Source organism: Oryzias latipes, chromosome 4, assembly GCF_053564925.1.
Source record: "Oryzias latipes strain Hd-rR chromosome 4, Olatipes_Hd-rR_3.1".
Taxonomy (NCBI): domain Eukaryota; kingdom Metazoa; phylum Chordata; class Actinopteri; order Beloniformes; family Adrianichthyidae; genus Oryzias; species Oryzias latipes.
In genome coordinates, this window is record NC_136240.1 from 16,400,480 (window position 1) to 16,421,669 (window position 21,190).

The window sequence follows — 21,190 nt, forward strand, 5'->3', positions numbered from 1 at the left end:
TAGTAACCCATGCGTTCACACTCACACAAACACATTCCTGTTCACCTTTATACAGGTTCTGGGGCACGACAACTTCAGTCTGAAAGAAAATGAATGAATCTAATTTTTATCGCTTTCCTCCTTATTGATTTTAGAACTTCTCCTTTGCCTCTTCTCTGTTTATATAAATGCCTTTATTCTCTTTTTTGTGTTGTAGCTTTTGTTCTTTTTGTGAAGAATAACAAATACTGAGAACACCAGAAGTGTGATTTCATTTCACAATGGCCCTTTTTTCGTTGCTCAAATCCAATATTGAAGTTTACAAAGAAATCCTGGTTTAGCATTAAAGTGAAACAGAGATTTATAAAACAACCAAATAAATGCAAGTTCTGAAAAAGTGACAAACTGATACTGCAGACCAGTTTTCTAAACTCTTATGAAAAAGATCCCATTGCTTCTGCAAAAAGATGAGCAAGATCATGTACTTTTCATATACTTTAGCTCTTATGAGATAAGGTCAGCAATTCTGCAGCCCTTTCTGAAGGTTGTTGTATTGGTAGTTGTTTTAATGCTTTAAAGAGAAGCTCTCTTCTTGCTTGAGGGGCCTTTGATTGACCAAAGGTGCCCATCTCATCCTACAGTTGCTGTGCCCACAGAAAAACAGAGCCAAGCACTGAGTTTGTCTGCAGTCAGCTGACATAAAAAAGAGGCTGCAGGCACAATGGTGCTTCATAAACTGTGCTTTGATTTGTGAGATGCTCATGTGGAGTTTCTGCAATCACAGCTCGCTTGTTTTTTGGGCATTGTTTCAAAAGTGTGGTGAGAAAGTTTAATGGCTTTCTGATTAGATTCAGCTCTCATGTCCATGGTGTCCCCAAAGCATGTCACTTTTTAAAGCTAAATTGTTTTTATTAGACTTGTCTTTTGTAAAATGTATGAAATCTAAAATGTGTCAATAATTACTTCAGTCTAAAGACCCACTCCAATGTTCTTGTGGCATTTTTCTCATGATGAAGGACATGTATAAAGACAATTAAGCTTCAAATTATATTTTTTCTTTTTTCTTTATTAAAATCGTTGTGAATCAGCAGCAGAAGAAAGCTGTATGGCTGAATAGCTCCAATATTGTTCGCCATTTTTGCTGCAGCACTAATGTTAGGTTGGGGGGGGGATGAAGGGCTGTATAAGGGAGTGTAGACAGAAGGATGTCGGGAAGCAGGGGCAGGTCTACCCCTCTGGGAACGCTTTTAAAATGGATCAAAAGATGATGAGAATAGGATTTTAAAGCAATAGTAACTGCTCAGCGTAATGTTGGTTCTGATCCTTTAACAAAACAGCAGAATCACTGGATATTTTGCCTTTACTGCTAAATACTGTTATGTTTCCCATTTTTACTCCAAAATCAGGATATTCTGTAGCTATCCTGTCTTCCCTGAGTTCTACAAGTCTTTCTATGGTTGAGTTTTTTTTCATTTAAATTATTAAATTTTTTTTGGTTTTGCTGAAGGAGAAACATAAGGAGAAGTGCTGTTTGTGTTGTTTAAACATATAGAGAGTATTGCATGTCTAAAAACCAAAAGAGTATCATTTGCTTTTATTAAGTAAAAAATTGGTGTAAATACAGAGAAAAATTAGGCAAATGTTTACTTTTATAAGAAGTGTCAGTCTAGTGTTAAGCTTATACCACTGTGGCTTTGTAAAACTCACTCTTTTACAACTCTGGTGTCAATTTTAGTCTGTGTAAAGTTGAATTTTTTTTTTTTTTTTTATCCAGTGGAGGCTCTGAAGTGATCCTGGGATGTTAGTTTTCATATGACACTGAGCCCACATGCCTGTAAAGTGTATGTAAGGGAAGAGCATCAAAGCTTCCTTTCCCAGTTAGGTTTTTCTTGTTGGAAGCATATGGAGCAATGTCCCAAATGCTATCTATCAGTTTGTAGTCTTAGCTGAACACAGTAGCCCAATCATTTTGTTACATGTTTTTTCTTCTGCAAAAAAGAATAATTTCATCTGTGTGAAGCAGAGAAAATGTTTGCATGCCCAGCAGGACGCTCACAGGCTGCACAGGGAAAGGCGTTTCATCAGATCGCTCATTCTGTGAGTCAGGCCGTGTCCTTGAGCTTCATCTGAATGCTTCTCGGAAATCAATTAATCATGATGAGGGAATGTAGCTGATGATGTCTGGACTGAGGTCTCTCATGTGGTGTTTTCAGTTCCTCGTTGAGCAGAATTTGTGGATCAAGGTAAAAACAAAAGTTTTGGGGAAAACTTTCAAAGTTAAGAATGTGTCATTATAAAAGCAGAAACTGACCCATCAGACAAAAGAGACTGCTGCAAACTGCTGCAGTGGATGAACTCAAAGTTGTGCAGAAGTGAAGGAGAAACTCCACTGAGTGATTTTTCATAGTGATGGTGTCAGTTCAGGTTTGAAACACACTCGAGAACCTGGCTTTGTTCCCCTTCGGCTCCGATCCCTTTTTATTCAGTGTCTCCAGGGCTTTTCTTGTTTATTTATTTCTTTGGACCATTCAACTCTTTTTCTTTTTTCTTATTTTTTTTTAAAGGAGGGGGAAATTTGTTGCTTTCCTTAAATGAAATGTGAAGCACAACGACTAACTATTCCAAACAAAACCACCTAGTGGTTGTGTTATCATTATTATGAAAATGGAATAAAAAAAAAAACTGTCAAAAGTGAAGATCAGTCAGAATGGAGCATCTGGGATGATGGGGCTTCTGGATCAGTAAGCTGTAGATCCAGCTAAAACAGGAGTTTAATTGTAATGAATGCAAATGCTTAAGGGCTTGAGGTCAAATGCATTGTAGTGTTTAATGTGGAAAACTAGGAGCATTCACACAGAAATCCTGCCGTGTGTGCATTAGTTGTTGCTTTAATCTCAATCAAAACCTTACTTCAGTCCTATTTTGGCAACAAGTTTTTGGATTGTTTCCAGACATCCATTAACTGCTCTTGTGGTTTATTTTGATTTTTAGTTCTTCTCTGCAACACTTTAATAAAAATGTAAAAAAAAGTCTGTTTCACTAGTGTATATAACAGAAGTGCTGGTCCACAACAAAGAACCACGAACGTGTTTTGCTTCTCTTCACTGAGGTGTAACAGCCACGTTATTTGCAAACTCGCTAACAGAAGGAAAATTATGCAGTGTGTTTTATTTCAAGTTAAAATAAAACAAGCATTCAACCTTCCGAGGTTTTGTGTCCAAAACCACCACCATAAAAATCATTAACGGTTTTAAAGTCTTGAGCTTTACCAAAAGAAGATCAAACAAAGCACTCTCATGGGGAATTTGAACTCTGTTTTTGATTAAAGAAAACACCATATTTTTAAGTAATATATATTTTGGCTCTTCCCAAGCGTGTTAGCCCCATGTTGTTTTAAAAAAATAAATGTAACTTCTAAAAATAATGAAGCAAAAACATTGCCAGAGGCTCCTATTTTGCGAGCAGTCTGATATTGTGCTCAGTTTATCTTTTTGACCCTTTTAATTACTGAAGTGTAATGTGAATAAAATCTGCTCTTCTGTAAAGTGTGTGTGGGGGGGGGGGGGGGGGGTTGCAGCTGAACATGCGTGACCTGGAACAGGAATAACAATAAATGATCCACATTACTCTTTTCTGCAATGAAGCTTTTGGCCTCTCACTGTGCTGCACAATCACTAATGTATTCCACTGTGCTGCCCTTGGATAACACTCACCAGGAGACAACATTGTGAATGTTAATCCATGTGTGGTCATAACTTTATGTATACACCAAATGATCTTGGGGTCAAAATGACCCATCTGCACTATACCTGTAAAAGGAAGCAATCTACACTCACTGGCCACTTTCTTACCGTGTTGGATCCCCATTGTTTTCAGAACTGCCTTAATCGTTGGTGGCATAGATTCAACAAGGTACTGGAAACATTCCTTAGAGAGTTCGGCTGCACATGCATGATGCCAATCTCCCGTTCCACTTCATCCCAAAGGTGATCAATGGGTTGAGATCTGGTGACTGTGGAGGTCAGGAGGTCATTTGAGTTCACAGAACTCATTGGCGTGTTCAAGAAACCAGTCAAAGGTGATTCCAGATTTATGACACGGAGAGTCATCCTGCTGTAAATAGCCATCAACAATACTTAGGTAGGCTATGGCGTTGTAAGCATGTTCAGTTGGTACTACGTGTGCTAGGAAAAAATACCCCCACACATTATACCACCACCAGCCGGAACTTCTGAAACAAGGCACGATGGATCCACGATCCATCCACTCATTAGAACAGGCAAAGTTTTTCTAATCTACTGTTGTCTAATTTTGGTATGACACCTCTGAAATGTGTCTTTTGGAACTGGTTTTCTTGGAGGCTAAATATAATTTTACGTATATATATATATATATATATATATATATATATATATATATATATATATATATATATATATATATATATATATATATATATATATATATATATATATATATATATATATATATATATGTATATATATATATACGCCCGATATTAGCAGTCTCATTTGAGTTGATGCCATCAAAAACACAATGATTTCTTTCCTTTTGCCCTTGTCATAAATGATGATGAGAACTATAATCTATTGGCGTTCACTGAGAAATAGTATTCTGTTCTTAATTCAACAAAGCTTTTCTTCGTCTGAAGGGGATGCTTTACTAATCGGGTATAGTCTCTGCAGCAGCTTTATAGCCTCAGATTGCAGCGCTCCACTCATGGAAAAGTTGTAGTATCTGAGTTTGAGTCGGTGGTTAGTTATGAGGGAGGCTGCACCGCCACAAGAAAGTTTCATAACAGCTTTTTGTTTCTGTGTGATTGGTGTATAACTTAGCTTGACAGTGATTTTTTAGCTGTTATTACTCCATGTTTATGATGGCCTGTCTGAGTCTCCAGTTGCTTTGGAGGCAAAATTAACCCCAAAATTAGCCCCAAACTAATGGGGCTAATCTCCACTTTTAACAGCTTTTGGATTTTTACAAGACTCTCACAGCAAATAATTTGTTCAGATTTAGCATAATACCTTTGGCACAAAAAGATAAAAAAACAAAAGAAATTTATCTCCAGTTTTAAGCGACGTGTGGATTATAGCAAAAAAAAAAACACATCTATTTGGCCTTTTTTCTTTTATTTAGTCTGAAGAAAGAAAACATGGGTTATAGCTCCACCTGTTCCTCAGTATGTCACACATGAACAGCTGTCTCCTTCTGTTCAGGTCATCCTTTGCCTCTCACAGAGTCTACTTTAATTAAAAAGTAGTCATCGACTCTTACTAATTGGATGAAGTACATGCATTGCATATGTAGACTGTGCTCATCTCTCCTGAAGTGCTTTATTTTGGACCTGGCGTCTGTGACAAACTGCTGTGCAGTGTTTGCACTCACCTCTGGAGGGCTTTAATCCCGTTTTAATCTGCTCATTTCACCAAATGTTAAAATGATGCTTCCTGACTGGGCTGATTAGCTTGATGGGCTTTTCACAGCAGCGTTGAGACAGACCAAATTAATAACCAAGCTTTAATATCTGTCGGATCTGCTGTGAGGGCTGAGAGCTGATGAGCAGTCAGTCATCTTTTCTCATTAAGATGAGGAAGTGATAGACGGGGTTTCTTGACAGGAGCTGTTTTACTTTGATGCTTTTTCTTTATTTATTTTGGCTTATTGCTTTAATGTTCTGGTTATTTGTTTTGCTGGATAATTAGCCTTATCGAATTTAATAACGTTTAATAGTTGTGCGTGTTGTGGTTTCTAACTATTTAAATGTTTTTGCCAGAATGCATAAAAAAATTGCGAATTTATTTACGTTTCTCAAAAGGTTTCCTCTCTTGGATACCAGATGTTGACTCAAATGTCACTGCAGTTAAAAAAATATATTTAAACGTCTTTTTGTAAATTTTCACTGTTTTTTGAGACTGTTTAAAAAAACTGGATGTTTCTGTGCCAGTTATTCAGGTTTTCTAGTTAAGAAAAGCTGGCTTCAGGTTATTTTTATCACTTAGTGTCCTTTGTAATTTCTTGTCAATATCTCAAGGCTTTTAAGGCTGTGCGAACATCCACGAGAAAGTGATAAATGCTCTACATTTTGTGGCTTTATTTGACTGAAATGAACAGAATATAACCTCAAGAGGAAAACAAGTTTAGAAGGACAGCACCACAAATTGGACCTTGTTTTTGTCCAGATGAATGGTTTGAAGTAGAGCACAAATCAGACATTTTTAAACTCTACACCTGATGGAATTTCTGTATTATTGAGACAGAAATCCTTTATCTCTGTCTGAAGCAAGAAGTAGCACTTTGAGTGACAGTATTGAGACCCATTAAGAAACATAGTTGGCTTAGTTATAAACTTTCTTCCATTTTCACTTTTGTAAAATAAATGTTAATAGAAAAGTCTAAAAGTTGCTAGTTGGTGCACTAATGAGGTTGCTCATCTGCTTGATTGTGTATTGATCCAGTGAGAGAGAAGACAGTGGGTTGCTGCAGTGATGCTTTCAATGCAGCCTTGCAGCCTGGGTGTTTGAAAGCAAGACATGTGTGTCTATTTCATGAAAACACTTGGACGGTCAAACCATTTCCCCTTATAATCAGCAGCAGAACATATTTTTCTTTTAGCAATTTGAATCAATTCCCACAAACAATATTTTATTTGTTTTATTGTTTTTCCTTTTGTTTTTGTTTTGTTTTGTTGTAGTTTTAACTCAATAAGGAAGTAAAATGCTCTGTCCTATTGACTTGTTAAACAGAATATGTGATGTGTCTAAGTGTCAGTCAGTTAGGAACAAAAGTTTACCCAACCAGGCACCTTATTCAAGACTCAGACAAGGATACTATCAATAACTTAAAGATTTTTAAATGATGCAATGACAAAATCAATCAATCACTTCATTTATATAGCACTTTTCATCAACATGCTGTCTTTCACAAGGGGCTTAACAAAAGACATAAACCTTAGTTAGAAACAATAAAAAAGTCACAATCACTGGCTAAAATTTGAGGAGACACTGCATAGGTTAAAAAATGTAAAAATGATAAACCATAGAAGCCATAAAAGACTTAAAAGGCCAATAAAAAATATGAGTTTGAATAAATGAGTTATGCAAAATTTAAATTGAAAAGATGTCTTTAATTTACATTTAAAAATCTCCACAGTAGCAGAAACTCTCAGATCCTCGAGTAAGTTAAAAGGTTAATTGGGAGGAGGATTAGTTACATTTTTAATATTTATAGAGCAAACTACAATCTAAAGAGTCAGAATATTGTTTGTCCGCCTATGTGGACAGTCAAATGAACGTGAATAGGAAGTTTTAAACATTTTTCTGGAGCTCACAGATGCCAAACAACAAAATCGTCCCTCTGACTAACTTCTTTTGTCTATTGTCAATTGTAGCTTCAGCAGTCTGTGAGGAAACAATAACTACTATTGTTTGTATGCAAATGATCAGTAATACCACCAACTTGGAACAATCCTTCATATAGCCACTGTTGACCTACATAAATCGTCGCTTTTTTTGCTTAGACAAAGACCAGCGCTTCCTCTCGGCACACGTTATCCTCATTAGCGTTTGTACATAAGAGGAAACGCCTCATTGCATATATTAACATTGTGCAGACTCTATTAGCTGTGTAATGTTGCATGAACTCAACCAAACAGCCAGCACGTGCAGTTTGTCTCCAATCAGAGTAGGATGGTTAATTGGAGAGCATGTGTTGTGCAAACCTTTAACTTTGCACCAGAAATGAATGTACAGCTTTAAAGCTTCATCTTTTTGGCTTAGTTGGATGTTTTTTCTTGAATTATTTGTATCACCCCTTGAGACAACCTTGGAGGGAATTGTCTGTTTTTCAAAAAATTGAACTGATATTTTTGTTAACAGAAGGAAAAATATAGTTTTTCATAAATAAATACAGTTTTACCAAAGGAATAAATGAAAAGAGTTGACAAGTCAAGTAAAAAACATTGTTGTTTTTTAATATAAAATATGATGAAGCTTTTATGTGTGATGCATAAGCTTTTCTAATAAACAAGTTCATAAAGATTGCAGAGTATTTTGAAGAAATCTCTGTAAGCAAAACTAGGCAAAAATTTTTTTTTTAGATCTATGTTTAAGTAAAGCATCTAAAATATTAGAGTTGTAGACATTAAAAGAACTAAATTATGTGTAAATATTCACATTTAATCTTTTCTACATTTGCACGGACCCACTGATACCTGTGGTGTCACTTCATTTTTTTAAAGCTGCCCTTCGAGGGTAAAAGTTGCCAGTTTTATTTTCTGCTTGAACATAGTTATTGAAGCTGACGTGTCTTAAACTTTTGCAGATATTTATTATGCAAATGCTTATTAAAATATAATAAGGAAACTGCCAGCGTGCTTACACATTAAACCAATGATCAAACTGAACAGTTGCAGTCGTAGACGATAACCCCTTCAGTTTCAACATTGGTTCCTTTGTGTCATAACTGCAGTGTTGTTTTTTTAGATGTCACATGGAGTCTGCCGCAGCTTCACAATGATTCATTTGCTTCTCTTGCTTTTTGCTTTGAAGGGAACAGCCCATCTTCAGCGCCAGAGCTCACGTCTTTCAGATCGACCCGGCCACCAAACGCAACTGGCTGCCGGCTAGCAAACATGCGGTCACCGTGTCCTTCTTCTACGATGCAAACCGCAGCGTCTACCGCATCATCAGCGTGGGCGGGACTAAGGTGGATGCCTCAACAAATCACACATCCACTGTCATGATGGACTTTTGCTTTGTCTGATGAGTAAAACTCATTGCACTTCTGTTGCAAATAATGATATTTTTGAACCTTTTATTAAGTCAACCTTATTTGATTTTGATTTTTTGATTTTATTGATTTATTTCAAGCGTTGTAGTCAAAGCAATAAAGAATTTACACATATTTATCAAACTCATTACAGAAATGATAAAATGCATAGATTTAAAAGACAGAAAACAAAACAAAAATGTCACTTCAATCACATTTGCTTAATTAAATACAGTGGTCATTAATAGAAGTTTAAGTAGAGTTTGATTTATGAAATATATCGGTTCATATGAAAGTGTGATGGGAGGAAATACATTTGTCAAAAGCACACAAAGTTCTCTGAATATGCACAGCAGGCTGACAGCAGCCAAAGTGATGTTTTGAGCACCTGGGAGTGAAAACTCTTGCAAGGACTTTGTAGTTTGAGAAACTTGGAAACAATTCAGTCACTTATGCCAGTTTGCTCCCCTGAGAGTTGATGCATTTGGAGGAGAAATGAAAAGAATCATTTGACATAAATAAAAGAAAATAAGCTTTTCTGGCTGTACAATGGTGAATTTCTTAAACAGCTTTACACTCAACCGGAAGTTTTGTCTCAAAAGCTTCATTTTTATTATTGTTGTAATAGATCCACATTTGAAACTTTAATTTTGCTTTGGTTTTAGTGTCGCTTTCCACTTGTTCCCCTGGAAAATCTCATTTATTGTGATGTGCTGCTCAGTAAATAGCAGGCCTCTTGTTGTTCAAAGAGCAGTCAACACTATTTGTTGGCTAAGACGGTTCATATGAAAATACCAATCATTGTTTATGAGTTTGACATTTAAAAGTGACAGAGATAATTCACAATATTGCTGCTACGCTCTGCTGATTTCCAGTTTTTCAACCGTAGGAATGATTGACTGTTGAAACCAGGCTTTTTACAGTGCAAGATTTACAACAGTAATGTTATTTTCAAGAGGCATAAAAATAAATTATATCGACCTTTACACAATGTCCTGAAAGTTACTTACATTTTTGTATCAAGAACGTTTTTTTTTAATGGAATGGAAACTTTTTCTCTCCCATTCCTGTATTGGTTTTTATTCGTTAAGGGAAAATGAGAAATCCTCTTTACTTTGTATTCATGTTCTTTATTATCTGTGGTGTCAGGCCGTCATCAACAGCACGATCACCCCCAACATGACTTTCACTAAAACCTCCCAGAAGTTTGGCCAGTGGGCCGACAGCCGGGCTAACACCGTCTACGGCCTGGGCTTCTCCACCGAGCAGCAGCTGCAGCAGGTGCACACGCACACACACACACACACGCACACACACACACACACACACACACACACACACACACACACACGCACGGGTAACACTCCAGCAAACTCTCCAGCATGCGATTAAAAAACATTTCTTTATTAGGTTGGTACAGTGCAAAACATAGATGTCTGCATACTTTGTTTGAAACTGAAACTAAGTTTGATGATTAATAATGAGTATATCCAGTACCGCTTTATCCAAAATAACTTTTGGTTGAAATGATGGACAAACGTCTTCATCCAGGGGCGGCTGTGGTGCAGCGGTAGGGCGGTTGACCTCTGATCGGAAGATTGCAGCTTTGATTCCTGTCTTGCCCGCCCATATGCCAAAGTGTCCTTGGGCAAGACACTGAACCTCACCTTGTCTCTGGTGGAAGGTTGGCGCCATCATCAGTGTGTGTGTGAATGGGTGAATGTGACTGTAAATCGCTTTGGGTCTTCGAGGAAGGTAGAAAATCTCTACAAATAAATCAAATAAATGCCATTTACCATTTACTGTCCAATCAGTGATGTCCCATAGTACCTACCTTTTCCAGTTTCTTATTGTGTTTCATTTTTTAACATTTCATTGTGATTTCTGGAAATTACTTTTGTTTTCCGAAACATGTCGTTTTTAATTGTGTAAAATAATTTTTGAATTGTGTTTTTGTTTCTGGCATTTTGTTTGGATTTCCAAAATGTTAATGTTATTTTGTTATTGTTTTGATTTTTTAATGGTCTTCGTGATCTTTGAAATGATTTGTTGAAGCCATTTGAACTTTAGGGCCACCGTAGGTAGGCCTACTTTGATATTTATTTATTTTTAAAAAGACACTTTTACAGGCATTTTAGATTAAGAAAACATTGTTTCAGAAATGACCAGAAGAATAATTTATCTTTGTTCAATCTGAGGTTATAAAAAAGAGTTTAAGACGTAACTCTTAAAGTGTTTGTGAAAAGGTTTTTTGCAATGAAACTGCATCATGTTTAAACAATTCATTAAAAAGGTGTTTTTTTGTGTGCCTTTTTCGTCTTTTCCTCTGCAGTTTGCAGAGCAGTTTAAGGAGATAAAGGAGGCAGCCCGGCTGGCCAGAGAGAAATCCCAGGAGAGGTTTGATCTGGCCAACCCTGCTCTCAGCATCGCAGCTCCTCAGGTGAAGTACTGTTGTACTTTCTAACTGAAGGAAAAGCAATTGCTCCCATTTTCTACGCAACTGATGCTCAAATTATTGTCGCTAATATTCAGTAAAGGTTACGTGAATATTCAACCAAAATGAGGAAAAATTATAAATATTTGTTGTATACTTTATAATGTAATTTTCTGTAAACTTTACTGCCAGAATTACCTGGCAGACATAAATATATGCTAAAAAAATGTGCATTTATAGTAGGCAATTTTCCAAAAATCTCTTGGAAAAGAAACAACAAAAAAAGTAATTGCAACACAATGAATCATATTTAAGTATTAAGAATTACGAAGTTAAGAGTTTCTATTACCTGATGGCACAACTCTTAATTTCATGTTTATGTGCCATCTGTGCTGAGATTTCCCTGAGGGATCCCCTCCATGTTCCTGACATTTGAAGCAAAGATTATATTTAGATTTCTTTTTCTTTCACATCTGGATAAGAACCAGCGACAGATTCAAGTTTGTAGTGACTTACTTCGACGCTATATATGCACAATATGGTCACCAACAGGATTTCATCATTCTATACTTAAATGTGATTATTTTAGACATACACACATATGCCCAGGGATTAGACGGATCCCCATCTGGGTGCTCCATTGCTCTTTCATTCCTTAACTCCATTAAAAGATTTCATGCATAAAAAATAGACAGAAAAAAGGAGCAGAACATATGTAAAGGGGCAGTAATGACTGGGAGTGAAAGTAAGAAGAATGGGGTATCAGGATGATGGAGAATAAAGAGAGGAGGGCAGGAAAGGGGGATGAATCATCTATAATTGACGGGGAATCTGGCAGCTGCTAAAGGGACAGTGGCCGCTTTTTTTCCTAGTAGTATGACAAATTTAAGGTGGAATTTTTTTTTATTTTTAAGGGAAAAAAATACAAAATGTAAAGCTGCTTTAAAAGTTTGCTGTAAAAGACCTGTTCTTTTTTTTTTTGGGGGGGGGGGGGGGGGGTAGCGGTACAGTCTGGCAGGAATTGCTCTCTATAATTTATGCATCAATCTGAGAGTTGCAAGGAGAGTGGACTGCCTCTTTTATTATCAGCAAACTGTGCCACCTTGCCTGGATGACCTCTAAGCCATTTATTGCCTCAGCTGGCTGTCAGACTGTATTTTCACCACATTCAGTGATTCTTTACATTCCATCATAGTTATTATTTATATGCTTTTTCCTGCAAACCAAGTGATGTGGCTTTCAGTCACGGAGCTTTGAATATTTTTAGATTTGTGACTGAACAATTGTAAGCTTGCCAGTGATGCTCATTGAAGTTATTCTAACGTCAGTTAGTGATCTTGTCTTTACTATATTTGGCTTTTTTTTAGCAGTCATGTAGTCATCCATACTCACTGATTTTCTGCCTCTTATGAGGATTCTTGTGGTTTATGCTAGATATTAATATTATCTAAATAATGTTATCTTGTGTTTTTTAAACAAATGCACGATTTGATAAATTAGCCTTATTAAGGAATGCTTGTTTGACTAAAACAGTCTGCACAAATGCACTGAAGCCCTAAATCCTTCTTCACCTTCTCCTGAGGGGTTGGATGTCAGAGTGCAAATATAAATATCATGCAGGCTGGGTAAGGACTCCCACAGTCAGACATTCAGCTCAGTACTAAGCAAACACACGAGTGAAGGAGCGGATTCTGGAGGAAGCAAGTGACTGCATTTACGCTTGGCTTTGAACTTTTTCCCATTTCATAAAAATTTCAGATATTGTGTTTTTATAGACCTGAATTATATAGAGTGTAGATTTATGACTGCACGACAAAAGGATTGTGTGACCTGGAACATGCTGATGGTGTTTATGTTTAGTCTTCCCCTCACATAACTTGTGTATAAAGTCCCACTCCAATCATCTTTTTATCTATTTTAAAAGCATTTTTAGTCGTCTTTTAATTATGTTTATGCCGTTTTCAGTCAAAAAGCCTGTGTTGTTTTCAAAGGACATAGTCTCTGCAAAGCAGCAGGAGTTCATTAGAAATTCACCTCCGAGTTGTTAGCGGGACTGTTGACGCAGAGTTAGCCTGTCCCCTTCCTATCATCCATCTGTTTACACTCTCTCAAGCTAACTTACAGTCCCTCACACCTAACATGACTGGTGCAACAAAAATGGCTACCAATATCAGTTATCCAGTCGTACAGTTTTAACCCAGAGGTCAGCTCAGATAAGGAAAATGAAAACGTATGTGGATCTATTTGTCTGCTAATGGATGGATCAGAATGGACCGAAGCAGGGAGCCTATTGCTTGCCGAGTAGCATCTACATCACTGCAGCGTTTTTCAAACTGCATTTTTTTGTCTGATCCTGATTCATAATGATTTGAATAAAGAAATACTCAGAAATGCCACTTTAAGTTCAATTTTATATATATAGATATAGATATATATATATATATATCTAGGATGAAACATCCAAGATGCATGATTACATCAAGCTCAAGGCTCCAACTGACAGTGTGCTCAGTGAATGTCTCAGGCAATGGAGAGTAGAGGATACAGTGCTGGAGGACAGATCCTCATGGGAGGACAAACCCCTGCATGGGATGTACCACCGGACCATAACTGAAGTGGCTGATATCAAGACGTCATACCAATGGCTAGAAAGGGCTGGCCTACAGGACAGCACTGAAGCACTCATTCTGGCAGCTCAGGAACAAGCCCTGAGCACCAGAGCGATAGAGGCTCTGATCTACCACACCAGACAAGACCCAAGGTGTAGGCTGTGCAAAGAAGCGCCTGAAACAATCCAGCACATAACTGCAGGATGTAAGATGCTGGCAGGGAAAGCATACATGGAGCGCCACAATCAAGTGGCTGGAATAATATACAGGAACATGTGTGCAGAATATGAACTGGAAACCCCTCAGTCAAAATGGGAAACACCTCCGAAGGTGGTAGAGAATGAGAGGGCAAAGATCCTGTGGGACTTCCAGATCCAGACTGATAGGATGGTAATGGTGAACCAACCAGACATTGTAGTGGTGGATAAAGAACAGAGGAAAGCCGTTGTGGTGGATGTGGCAGTGCCAAGCGATGGGAACATCAGGAAGAAGGAACATGAGGAACTGGAGAAATACCAGGGACTCAGAGAAGAACTGGAGAAAGCCTGGAAAGTGAAGGTGACAGTGGTGCCTGTGGTAATTGGAGCACTCGGGGCAGTAACCCCCAAGCTGGAGGAGTGGCTACAACAGATACCTGGAAAGACCTCAGACCTCTCAGTCCAGAAACGCGCAGTGCTAGGAACAGCTAGATACTGCGCAGGACCCTCAAGCTCCCAGGCATCTGGTAGAGGACCCGAGCTTGGAGGAGAAACCACCCGCAGAGGGTGAAGAGGGGCGTTTTTTTTTTTATATATATGTGCTCCATCATAAGAAAAAATGTCACAATCGGCGCGGTGGGGGGGCTGCTCTCCTGGTTGGGCTGGGGCGGCGCCCTCTTTCCCTCCGTGCCTCCCTGCTCTCTGGCTCTGGGGGCCTTGCGGCGGCCCTGCTGGCCCTGGCCTGGGTGGCGGGCTTGGTCGCCCGGGCGGCGGTTGTTCCCTGCCGGTTCCCGTGTGGCGTTGGGGGGATTCCGGCTGCCGCTGCTGGTGCGGTGGGGGTCTTGGGGTGGGGATGGCTGGGCACTCTCCCTCCTTCTTTTCACGTTCCACCATCCATTTTAGAAGAACATAAACACTCACCTGAGCACAGGTGTTAGCTCAACAGACTGAATGACTGAAATATTTCACACTAGTTGGTTTTAAGGCATAAGTATGCGTGTGAACACTATCTGTTTTGTGTACATGTCGACAGGTGGACATTTTTGCAACTAACAGGTGTGTTTATAACATTTGAGTGTGTGTGTGGACAGGCTCCGCCCCTTTTTTTTGTTTTTTTTTTCATTTGAACCTTACCATAATGATTAACAACCAGTAAACTTGCTGCTTTATGCTGCTTCATGGTCTTATCCCCCTTCCCCTCCTATTATCACCCCCTACCCCCCCTCTCTCTAACGTCCCTCTCTCTTCTTCCCCTCTTTCCTTTTCCGTCCGGTCCAACACCAAAGATTTTCAGACATGTTTGAAATTAATAAAGTTTGGCCTCAATTACAAAAGGGGTTTTTTCAGACATACCTTTGGTTTGTCTGAAGATTCATAACCCCTCTTGTTAAAGTAAAATATGTCCAACCCAAGAGGCCCTCAGCTCTCATCTGTCTGCCTAGCTGTTGGACAGGACAAGTTAAAAAAAAAAAAAAAAAAAAAACAAAACAAAAGAAAAAATGTCACAAGAACATGTCAAAAACACCAAAAAACATTTCATTGGAGTGGGTTTTTAACACAAACCATCTTAAGTTTTCTTGTACATGTGTGGATGAGCAGCCTTGGTTGGGAACATGCATTCAGAACTTTTTAACCACCAGAAAACCTAAATGATATTATTTTCAAATGCAGAAAATGCAAGTTACCAAAAAATGTGGACGGAAGAGAGAAATTGGGTGATTCAGTTTCACATGTGTTGATATTCTAGCAGCCTCCTCCCCTCCTATAAAATAGATTTCTTGCCTTGGCATGTTTACTTTCTGGCAGGCAGACACTGCTGAAGGATGTTGCCTCAGAGCACACAAACATTGTAACGTCCCAAAAAGAACAAATGAAATGATGAAAATGTAAGTAAATGTCAGGAAACGGCAGGAAAATGGTTGCAGCTTACCTCGAGCTGACTGCTGTAAGATCACCTTTTTACTGTCTGAACTTGTGCTTTAAAGAAATAATACCTAATCAATGCTTTCGTGGACTGTGAGCGCATGAGGTTGAAGAATGTCAGAGCTGCACTGCCAAATATCGATAAATGCTTCAGTGGGGCTGTAATGCCATTTAAGAACTCAATTAAAGCGGTTTAAACACATTTACTCTATACAAACGGTTTTAAAAATAGCTGTAGTCTTTGAGTTTATTGCTGAATCTCCTGCATGAATGGCTCTTGCTTCAAAATGTTGCAGGAAAAGCACTCAAACATAAGAGTTTGCCGCTCCATCTGTGGGTTTAGCATTGCATTACTATCAGCTGCTCAGTAACAAACCTGGTCAGTAACAGTAGAGCGGAGCCTCGGGCTTCACAGAGAGCATGTTCTGTCTCTGATATAGGAGGAGCAGCAGGGGATGTGCATGCAGTAAAGCTTCAGCTCTCAGCGTTGTTGACAGAGCTCAGAGCTGATGTGGAGGAGGAAGCGGGAAACACACTGCGATGACAATGAGGAAGGCTAAGTGGCACGTTTGCAGAGACCAGTTGGTAAAAAAGTAGAGGCTAATAGTTTTATTACTTGGCTGTTAGATGTAAAGCCTTGATGAAGCATGCAGCCAAGCACAGCTTCAGTGCGGATTAAAGGCAGCAAAGACAGTTCAGTAGGTTGTTACATGTCACACATGAACCATAAATGTTAGTTGAGGTAATTCATTTCAGTACATTTCTCAATTAAACATATTAAGTTTTTAATTTAAATGCTTTAATTATGATTATGATCTGATTAATAATCTGTGAAAATCCTATTAAAAAAAACGTTATAAACCTTAGAAGTCTAAAGCCTTTTTTTGCAACTCATTTGAGAGCCATTCATCCTTTTGTAAATCTGCTGTTTCACATCATTTGCTTTAACCAATGATTGATTTAGACTGTTGACCTACCATTATGTCCATATAATACTCTTCTGCTAATCCAGGCTTAAGTCAATGATTATGCATGTTATAATAGCTGTTTTTTCTCTGCTTTGCATAGCTTTTGAATTAAGCTTTGCACTCATGTAAAGCTCTGTGGTGTTCTATTTAGATGATTTAAAAAGTGTTGTATTTCCTATGACCTGGTTTTGTTCTCATTTTGTTGTCTATAGATGCAATAGAAACCAATGCAAATGAACCTCCATGTTAAAAATGACAAAATATCTCTCTCTTTTTTACTTTTTATTTTTTTATGTTTGACAAAAAGTACATTTTATGAAATCAAATAATATTTTGGCAACCACTTATGCAGAAAAATAAAATGTATTAAAGGACATTATGCTGTGCTTGAGATTTATTATGCAAAATGGGATAGTAAGAAAATAAATTACAATTTAAATTACTAACTATTCACAGCAGGAAGCAGGTCTTCCTGCCCACTGATTGGAAAAAGAGGCAGCCTAAAAATAGTAAAAGAACACTAATCTCAAAAAACAAATGAAAATAAAAAGTCCGGGCAGAAAGCAATTTTACTTAACAAAATCGTATGATAAAATATCCAAATCTAAGCTAAAAAAGCACATTGTTAGATAAACTTTAAAGTGAATGTTATACAGCCCAAAAATAGGCATTGTTTTGCTAGTTCTAAGCAAATGGTTTGTATTTTTGAGTTTCTATGTACTTAATTGTAGTTCATTTTAATTAGTGTCAAAAAACTAGTGTAATATGTGGAAATGACTCATTTTAGAACAGAATGTGAACAAAATAAGAATACAATCTTAGTGCAAGTCAGCCCATCTTAATACATCGTCACAAATTATAAAATGAGCACTTATTCTTGGAACATAAATTGAAATTTTTGTTTCCAAAACCATGGTAATGAATGCCAGTCTAACTTACCAACATTTACTGAACTTTAAAACAACATCCTCAAAAAATGAGCCAAAAATTACAGTGTAAAATTGTTTTTTTTTGTTTGGAGGCCCTAAATCAAGTTTTTTACTGTCAAGAGTTTGAAAAGATTTTGATTTATTTCAGTAATAATTTCCCTATTTCTAGATCCTAGCTCTGAATGAAGCAATCAATTCTCAGCTGTGCTGATCTGAGAAAAACCTGGAAAGATGTAGAGCAAAGAGAAATTAAACAACTTTAAACCTTGTACAATATCTTGAATGTCTAAAAAGTTTTAAATCATTGCAAGTAGTTTGTAGTGTAGGATAGTATCTTTGCAAAAACAGTAAAGGCAGGACTGTGTACTGTTTAGTGCGTGGCACCCGTGGGTCACGGGCAGCTTGAGTAAATGCGTAACACATGAATAAACAATGTTGGGTCTCAATGAAATCCAGCGCGTAGAAACAGGAGCTTCATAAAGCTGAGAGGCCAAAAAACGGACGGAATTTGAGATAAATAAGTAAACAGTCTGGATGAACTAAAAGACAAACAGTAGGGCAGAAATGTCACGATGAAAGCTCCGAGCAAAGAGGATTAATATTTAACGTTGGAGGGATTCCATTGATTAAAAGCCGCTGTTTCTCGCCTCGGTTCGGTTTGAAAGTTGCTTTTATGTAGTTTTAGGTGATAAAATGCAGCACTTGTATTGTTACGTATTCCCTTTATGATGTTGAACAGGGGGAAAAAAAGTGTTGTTTTTTATGTTGGTTGCCTTCAAATCAGATCAGCATTCTTATGAGTTTTAGAAAAACTAAAAATCTTCAAAAAATAAATGTCGTGTGATAAAAATGATTTAGTGTTTGGTTGAAGTCCCACTCCAATCGTCTTTTGATTTGTTTTAAAAGTGTTCCCAGTGGTCTTTAAATTATGATGATGTTTTTAGCTAAAAATCGAAGAACCTGTGTCGTTTTCTAGGACATAGTTTCTACAAAGCAGCAGAAGTTTATTAGAAAATAGCATCTGAGTTGTAGGCGGGACTCTTGGCGTGGAATAAGCCCAGCCCTACTTCCCATCATCTCTTTGTTTACATGCACTCCTACTATTTTACAGCCCCTCAAAACTCCAAGCTAACATTAGCGATGCAACAAAAATGGTGAGCAATATCGAAGCTATGCAGCTGTACAGCTTTTGAGCCAGATATCCGCTTGGATGAGGAAAAAGAAGATGTAAGTGGATCTAGTCGTCTGCAAGTGGATGATGCTTTGGAGTGGAGTAGAGCAGGAAGCTTTGGCCTGCTGTAGTAACCTGTATGTCAACCCCAATTTTCTTTATATATGTCTGTCATGAGAGAAATGCTATAAGAATTTGTTAAAACAAACAAAAGCACAATTTAATTGGTGTGGGTCTTTAAAAAAACACATTTGTCTTTAATCACTTCATAATGATGCTTCTTTTTTTCTTCCTGTGGTGCATCATGGGACATCGATTCCAGCTCTCGCAGGTGCGTAAAAGCACAAACTCTGTTCCCCCATTGAACATCAAATGTGCACGTTGCCTTTTGTTTCTGGGACAGGGATGTTTGTAATCTTAAAGTTGCATGGCCTATCAAGCTCAATAATTCATCTAAGATCTTATCTAAAGTCAACTTCAGAGCAAATGAAGCCCCTGAACGCAGCAGCCATAAAAAAAGGGAAAGCTCTGAGGGGGGCAACAGCAATATCAACTGTAAATGCACCTGCATATTTTATTTATCATGAACTGAAAATAGTATCATCACACTTTCCTGAAACCCTTACCCACAGGGTTTGGTCCGATGATATCACATATGGGGTGTTTTTAGGAGTAGAACTCTTTTACAGTCACAGCTCATAGATATTGATTATTTGCAGTTTTGTGGTTGAATGCCTTGTTTCCAGTCAGACACATATGGAAAGAGCTGCTGTAAGTGTGTAATCCAACTTATGACTTAAACATGACCTGCTGTATGAATTATTCAGCAATACACATAGCTAATCTGGTGTTCTTGGGGCTGAACTGGAGCTTCTCCAATTTTTTTTATAACTTTAATCCTTTGGACACACAGCTCATTTGCACGAGTCCACTTTGTATTATTTCTGCACAAATCTACAAGACAGAGAGCTGCGGAGCAATAGATTAACAGTTAACCCAGGGGGAATACAGTCAGCCCTTCTCAAATTAATAATATAAGCTCTCTCTTGTAAATGCAGGGTTGTAATGTTCAGAGAGGGATGCTGCGGTTGACAATTTCAACTTTATATATTATTCTTTTAACGCAGAAAGAGCCAAAAAAGTGATTTTTGGTTAAAAATGGGGCCAATTTTCAAGCACGCTTCTGGAGGAGTCTTCAATGTTCAACATTTAATTTAACAGAAATGCTTTACAAACATGGGAGAATTTTCTACACAGCAGGAGGGAAAACATCACAGCAGATTGTTTTGGATGAGGATGATGTCAGAGCATCTGTGTGCGTCAACGACTTGTTCAAATATGAAGCAGGTGAATGAGTCTTCCCTGTTCAGCCTGTTTAAACTTCATGTCTCTGTGAAGGTTATTCCCCAAGAACAGCTAAAAAAGACGGAAACAAAATCTGCTGGCTCCTGATTAATAGATAGATAGATATAAAACTTTATTAATCTCCCAAAGGAGAAATTCAGGTGTCCGGTAGCAAAACACACAACCACACACAACAAACAACAGTAAAAAGACAGTTCACAAAATAATATCAGTTCATATCAGGCAGGTTCATTAAACAGCCTGATAGCTGTAGGGACAAATGAGTTCTTAAAGCGCTCTGTCCTGCAGCGCAGTGAAAGGAATCTATTACTCCGTGTGCTCCTCTGACCTGACATCGTGTTGTGCAAAGGATGTCTGGGATTGTCCAGGATGCTCTGAGTCAAAGCCCTCATTCTCTTCTGCAGCACAGATCCCAGAGAGTCCACCCTCCTCCCGATCACAGATGCACATCTCTTAATCAGTTTGTCCAATCGAGTGCAATCCCTCGTGGTCATACTGCCACCCCAGCAGACAACCGATATAATAATAGTAATAGTGTTTTATTTCCCCAAGAGACATCATTTAGTCTCACATTCATTGTTTCTATCTATCTATCCTTTTAAGTTAGAAAATATTCTTTACTTATTCTTTTCTTCTACACTGGAAAAATGTGCTTCTCAAAACAAGTTAAAAATGTAGAAAACAAGATGTTTTTCCCTTTTTATAAGTAGAAGAAATCAGCCAAAAAAAAAAAAACAAGAAGAATTTGTCTTGGAAAGAGTTCTTGAATTAAATTGTGATGTCCTGATCCTTTAAGACCAAATTTGATCTTCAAATTAGCTATAAACC

At 37.8% G+C, this 21,190-nt stretch overlaps 1 protein-coding gene across 2 annotated transcripts in view; it reads left to right on the forward strand.

Moving 5' to 3' along the window:
- The window catches only part of LOC101164469 (homer scaffold protein 3), a 53,083-nt gene that overhangs the window by 10,285 nt on the left and 21,608 nt on the right, over positions 1-21,190 (forward strand). For both annotated transcript variants that reach the window (XM_011474031.4, XM_078945872.1), the window contains 3 exons: positions 8,547-8,703; positions 9,916-10,047; positions 11,099-11,206. In XM_011474031.4, the coding sequence (XP_011472333.1) occupies positions 8,547-8,703; positions 9,916-10,047; positions 11,099-11,206 (397 nt within the window). The remainder of the gene's footprint in view (positions 1-8,546; positions 8,704-9,915; positions 10,048-11,098; positions 11,207-21,190) is intronic.